Source organism: Pteropus vampyrus, unplaced genomic scaffold (genome assembly GCF_000151845.1).
Source record: "Pteropus vampyrus isolate Shadow unplaced genomic scaffold, Pvam_2.0 Scaffold722, whole genome shotgun sequence".
NCBI classification, from domain to species: domain Eukaryota; kingdom Metazoa; phylum Chordata; class Mammalia; order Chiroptera; family Pteropodidae; genus Pteropus; species Pteropus vampyrus.
The window spans coordinates 41,084-47,828 of NW_011889503.1; the positions used below are offsets into that span (position 1 = coordinate 41,084).

The 6,745-nt window shown below is 34.6% G+C and overlaps 1 protein-coding gene and 1 pseudogene across 2 annotated transcripts in view; one reads left to right on the plus strand and one right to left on the minus strand.

The window, feature by feature from the left end:
* The window catches only part of CDK7 (cyclin dependent kinase 7), a 22,456-nt gene that overhangs the window by 11,805 nt on the left and 3,906 nt on the right, over window positions 1–6,745 (minus strand). The window contains exons 1-5 of one of the 2 annotated variants that reach the window (XM_023526147.1): window positions 6,615–6,678; window positions 5,814–5,882; window positions 3,999–4,109; window positions 2,817–2,935; window positions 793–892 (exon numbers count right to left, since the gene is read on the minus strand). In XM_023526147.1, the coding sequence (XP_023381915.1) occupies window positions 793–892; window positions 2,817–2,935; window positions 3,999–4,109; window positions 5,814–5,831 (348 nt within the window). In that variant the 5' untranslated portion in view covers window positions 5,832–5,882; window positions 6,615–6,678. Of the gene's footprint in view, window positions 1–792; window positions 893–2,816; window positions 2,936–3,998; window positions 4,110–5,813; window positions 5,883–6,614; window positions 6,679–6,745 lie in introns of those variants that run through there. The other variant, XM_023526148.1, reaches the window with a different exon arrangement.
* On the plus strand, window positions 128–246 carry LOC111734016 (annotated as a pseudogene).

Sequence of the window (6,745 nt, forward strand, 5' to 3'; positions counted from 1 at the left end):
TAAGTCAGCATCTTCCTCTCCAATGAGGGCAGGAAGAGGATGTTTTATGTTAAGGTGGTCTCAGTCAGAGAAATGGTATGGGACCGTCATGACTGCTCTGCTTGAACAAAACTAAAATAATCCTCTCGTCTACAGTCATGCTACCCTAAACAAGACTGATCCCGTATGATCTCGGAAGCTAAGCAGAGTTGGGCCTGGTTAGTACTTGGATGGGAGACCACCTAGGAAGACCAGGTGCTGTAGGTGTAAAAAATAAAAAATAAGAGATTGTAAACTGACAAGGTCCTTGCAATCTGTGAGGTCAACCAAGGGTTACCTCACCTAAAAAATAAAATAAAATAAATAAATAAAATAATCTTTTCACACAAGGTTTAAAGTTACACAGAGTTGCAGCTACAGTGGTTGGTATTACACATCTCTTAAGTATATATTTAAACAGTCCCAAACAAAAAAAGTCCCAGAGGTATAAAAGTTCATCCTAACACATTTAGTTACTGTAGAGATATTCCCATATTACAATCCAATGAGGGTTTTATTATATTTCATAACACAGAAATGACTGATTATAAAACCTTTACTGTCCTAAATGGGAGGTGTTCTCATCTCATATTAGCATTAATAAAAAGGTCACATTAGGGGTAGGCTTATTTTTTTTTTGAATTGGTCTGTTTGTTGGCTTTTGTGTAAAGATGATGTCCCTCTCTGAAAATTATCTTTGAGAAGATAATTCTTACAGAAATTATAAGAATAACTATGACAATATTGAAGTGTGTACAGCAATTCAAGACTTACCCTTAGAAGTAACTCTGCTAATATACAGCCAACAGCCCACATGTCCACACCTACACCATACATTCTAGCTCCAAACAGTAACTCAGGGGCCCGATACCACCTGAAGAACAAAAAGAAATACTGTCATTTTAGGATGGAATTATTAAAGTATTTCCTAGAGAAAACTCCTCAGTGAAACATCATCCCACTGATGAAATTTACTTTTAAGGCTATATTAACTCAATAAAAACTGGCAATAAAACAAGTCGAGTTCTGTATTGCTGCCAGAAAATTATATACATCCTTGGTCCATTCACTTTCATACTTTCTTAGATGATTAACAACCTTCTTTCTCCTGAAACCCTCAGCACCATCCTTCATCTCAGCTGATGACTTTGCTTCCTATTTCACTGCAAAAAGTACAAGTGAAAAAAATTTTTTTTCTACACTTACCTACAGTCATTTGTACTCACACAATCTACCTTCCCATCTGTAACTACAGATGAACCATCTGTGACTGTTTTTAAAAGCCAGTCTCTCAACTTGGGCACTAGATACTATGCTATCTTGCTTTTTTTTCAAAGATATTGCTCCTGCAGTTCCCTCCTCTTTCTCCTACATCAACTTTTTGTTCTTTACTAGACTATTAGCACCGATGTACAAACATACCATTATTTCTCTGACCTTAAAAAAATAAACAATAAGGAACAGAAAGAACAAACTAATCAAAAACAGACTCACAAATACAGAGGATAATCTGGTGACTGCCAGAGGGGAAGGAGTGCAGGGGTTGGGAGAAAAGGGTGAAGGGTTAAAGAAGTACAAGTTAGTAGTTGAGAGATGGTCATGGGGATGGGGAGTATGACGCAGTGAATGTAGTCAGCAGTAATGTAATGGCTATGTGTAGAGCCAGAGGGGTGCTAGAGTAATCGGGGGGATCATTTCACAAACTATATAAATGTCTAACCAATGGACTGTATACTTGAAATAATAAAATAAAACGTGAAACAAAAACCACACTAAACACCAAAGAAACAAACAATAGAAACTTCTTTAGACCCTACAGATAACTCCTCATTCTCCGGTAAGTCCGTTCTCACTGCCTCCAATTCCTCTTTTCTCATTCTCTTAAACTCTTTTCAATCACGCTTTCATCCTACTACTTCACCAAAATTGCTCTTGTCAAGGTTAATAATGATATCCACATCACTAATCTGTCAATTCTCAGTCCTCATTTTAACTCGATTAGTAGCATTTGATTTGTATGAAGAGAAAATATGAGAAATTGACACATGAAAAGCACTGTAAACAGTACTCTTGTATGTAGGTCCCTGTTTTCTTGAGTTCCAAGAGTTCCTGAATGATGGGCATAATCTTTCCAGCAATTACATGAATAACTACTTATATCCCTTACTTCTTATTCAGGGCTCAGATGACTGAACTCAAGGGATCTATTTGGAAGGTGACAAAGTAATTTAAAGGATTAGACAGAGAATCTGTAGATCTTGTCATATCCTTATGACTCTTGAAAAGTAACAAACGCCATCCTGACAAGAACTGTAAAATCTACTATCCCTATCTAATGTGATTTTTAATTTTTACATGTAAAAAGTATAAACAGAAAATACAAGTGTAATAATAATATGAAAAATCCAAATATATAGATAGTGCTTTGTTTTGTTTAGAGAATTTTCATTCATACTGAGTGATATAAAATATGGAAATAGGACTGAACAAATAAACACAGCCCCCCCATCAGGTGATTATGTAAAACAGCCACTTAAGTTCCAACCCACCTAAAATGTAAAAGTATAAATTATTCCCCAAAGTTACTAGGTAAATGTCTGAAGACTGAGTTAATTCAACTCCATTTGAAAGAAGGGCTGTATTTTTTTTCATTGAGATAAGATATACATAACAAGGGCTGTATTTTTAATAAATCACCAACGATGATTCCTCAACTCTGCCAAAAGAAGCCAAAAGATGCTCACTTGTGAATAATATCCTGCATGTTATAAGCTTTCAGTTATTTAAGGGATTCTTACCTGGTTACAACCTGATGTGTATAAGCTCTATTGGGGCTCCCAAATGATTTGGCCAGGCCAAAATCTGCCAGCTTTAGAACTCCATTTTCATCTAGCAACAAGTTGTTTGGTTTTAGATCCTACAGCATGGAGGTTTTAAACAAACAAGTAAGCAGAGTTGGGGAGACTACCATAACAATTTAGTTGGCTTAAATTTAAACTTAGCAAAAACTGGGTAACACTCCAAAGTAAAGAACAATCAATATTTTTTTCATTGATGTAAAATCCTATCAAAGCAAAACAAGATTGACTAAGACCCTGGGTCAAGTTACCTAATTTCACTGAACTTCAATTTACCTACTTTTACAGGGTTACCGTGAGGATTAAATTTAGTGTTTTCTGTAAAGAGCCTGGCGTGATGACTGGCTCATAGTAAGCACTCAATAAATGGCTGCTGCCATTAATTTAATAACAACATAAACTTTAGTATATAAAAACTATACATTTAGAAAAGATGAAGAACATATTCTCAAATCTATGCTAAGACGGTATCAGCAATAATAATAACGTATAAGGGATTCCAAGTTTAAGGTGTGAGAATTATTAACTATAAATTATATATTCTTAGCTATTTATCTAAATAAGGTGTCTAAGGATATTTACCTATCTAAATTATGTCTTGTTTCAATGGGTGAATGTTCAGAACAATGACTCGACCATTTCAGAAATTTAATTTATTACTTCAGCCTAATTTTAGACTAGCAGAAATATTTTTCTAAAGGTATTTTAGCATTGTATAATTTAATCCAGACTCTCACTGTACTTTTCCGCCCCCATAACAACTGCACGGTACAAAGAACACTGGACTTAAAGCCAAATGATCTAGCTTCTAATATAGTCAGTTATCAGCTATTGATCTTGAAAAAAACATATAACTTTGGTCAAGTCATGTAGCAATTTAGCTCTACATTTATGAAAAATTTTAAAGATTGGGTCTCTTCCATTTCTAAATTTCATATAGTAATTTAGAGTCCTCACACCACCACCTGGTGGAACAACTGAAGAGAACAGACAAGAAAGTGGGATAAAATGGTCCAGCTATTATCTTTGTTTAATTTACATACTCAGACAATTTATGTAATAAACTGGCTATATAAAACTTGACAACATAAAGAAGCAATCACACTTGGTTAAAAACCTTACCCTATGTAAAATCCAGTGTTGATGTAAATATTCTAACCCCTGAAGAGTCATCAACATGTACGCTTTGATGTGTGATGGTGTCAGCACAAGACTATTATCCTTTATTATAACCTGTAAAGCAGGTATACAATATATAGGTAACTTCATTATTCCAAATAAATGCCACCATATAAAATCATTGACAGATATAAAATGAATTTATTCATACAGGACAATCTTAAGAAAGGTTGCCTAACTCTCTTTACGAAGCACTTGCAGAATTTCCAGTCATGTGGTTAGGAAGTATCTTTGGTTTGGGAAGACAACAGTGCTTTGTCTCTTACTGCTTTATTCACTTGCTCCAGGATGTATAGCTCCTTCTGATAATAGCATTCAACATCAGTTAGGGAAACCACCTGTCCCCAGCTGAACCTACATGGTTAAAACAAGACTGACCATTGCTTGCAGCCTCCTGAGGTAGGCACATAACCCAAGCATAGTCAATAACCACTGTAGCCTGCTGTCCAGGAGATTGGTTCAGAGAGAGACATGCGAACCAGGCCAAGCCAATCAACTAGGCTAAATGCCTGTGCTAGAATAAAAAAGAACAGAGAACATCCTTTCTTCAGGGATTATTAAACTCCAAAGATATTCGCCTAGAAGTACCAAGGCTACTACTATATCGAGAAATTATGTCCATGAATGAAGGCAATAGAGAAAATAGAGTGAGTTAAAGTGCAAGACTGAGTTCTGATGGTATTGTTTGTGAGCTGTGCCTAAAACCAGTTTACTCCTAGACTTATCAGTTACATGGGCTAAAAATTCCCATTTTCTCTTTTCAAAAAAAATCAGATTTAGGTAAACTGTACGTTTTTAGTGCACAGTTCCATGACTTTTAACACATCCAGTTGTGCATCCACCAGCATAATCAAGATATAGTACTATAATCCCCCCCAAATTCCCTCAGGCCCTTCTGTACTCAGTCCTTTCTGTGCTCCCAACCCCAACAACCCCTGATTTCTGTTCCTTTATAGTTTTGCCTTTTCCTGAAAATCATATAAATAGTATCATATATAGCCTTCTGAACCTAGGTTCTTTCATTTAGTATAATGTATTTGAGATTCATCTATATTGTTGTATATATTAATAGTTCATTTCTTTTTTATTCCCAAATAGTATTATATTGTATGGACACACCCATTTACTTATACATTCACTGGAAAAAGATATTTGGATTGTTTCCATTTTGGGTGACTATGAATAAGGCTAAACAGCTGTGTACCAACTGATTTCTATGTAGATATGTTTTAGTTTCTCTTGGATAAATACCTAGCAGTAGCATTGCTAGATCATACCTTAAATGTATATTATATTATATGAAACTGCCAAATTCTTTTCCCAAATGGCTGTACCATTTTGCATTCTCACCAGCAGTGTATGTGAGAATTCTAGTTGTTCCACTTCCTTGGATTGTGAGTTTTTGAGATTCAATTAATAGTAAAGAAAAGCATAAGATCTTATTTTTCCTCAAAAGCTTTCAAAAGGTTGAGATTCTGTGACACTATGGAAAAGAAGTTCTATATTTTCAAAGGTCTAACACTCATTTCTCTAAAAATTATGCCGACAAGGTATAGGGTAACTCAGACAAATGCTAATGAAATCCAAATCTTTATCACTGGATGGCTAAAGGATTCAGAAGATCCTGGATTTAAGAGTCTACCCAGATTTCAAAATTAAGCTTTCTTTTGACTACAAGTATCCTCCTAAGTAGAAAATAAACATTTAAGTTCTCTTTTGAACAGAGAAAAGAAATTCCTCTAGGAATCTTAATCTTACCTCTAGATCAGTTTCCATAAAATCAAAGACAAGGCTAATATTAGATTTATGTCCAAAAGCATCAAGGAGCTGCAAAGCAAAATTTAAAAATAATCAAAATGTGATTCTCTATTAACTACTTGAGAGCATTAACAAAGTAATTTTTAAAAATTTAAATAAGCATTGGACAATTGATAATTCCCTGTAAAGTTTAAGTAATTTTATTAAATTCGATATTTACTTTTTGGGGGGCTAGGAATTAGTATTTTGAGGAACAAAAATGTTAAACTTTACTAAATACTTAATCTTTCCCCTGACATTTTAGAAGTTACAATTAAGAAATGAACTAATAAAAACCTAATCTCAGTCTCCAATTCAGAAAAATTTCTACTTCAGAAAATCCTATCAATTGCAGTGGCAGAAATCATTCATTGAATGAGTGCCTTCTCTATGCTAGGAACTATTCTAAGTACTCTACATGTATTCAATGAGCTAGTCTCACAACAATCCTATAAGGTAAGGACTATGGCACTAACATGTGAAGGAACTTGCTCAAGGTCTTGTATATGCTAGAACTCTCTAGGCTTCAAAATGATTTCTGACAAAATTAGCCTTATGCCAGTATTTTATTTCACCAGTTGTACACTTTTAAAGACACTGCCTACAGGAATAATTTGGATAGAAAATACATTTCAGTCTGATAAACTTTTCAGTTTTTTTGCAAGGCTTACCTACAGCTCATTTTGCTAAGCCTTCAGTCAACACACCACATTCAGAAAAGACAGGGTCCCAAATCCCAGAAACAACTTACATCATACTCACACCAATTATATTTGGATGACTTAGCTCCTGTAATAATTTTATCTCTCTTAAGGCTGTTCTATTTATACCTATATAAAAAAGCAAAGCAAAAAGTGAAAATTATTTTCAAATCTTACATTTTTTGGGAAGGG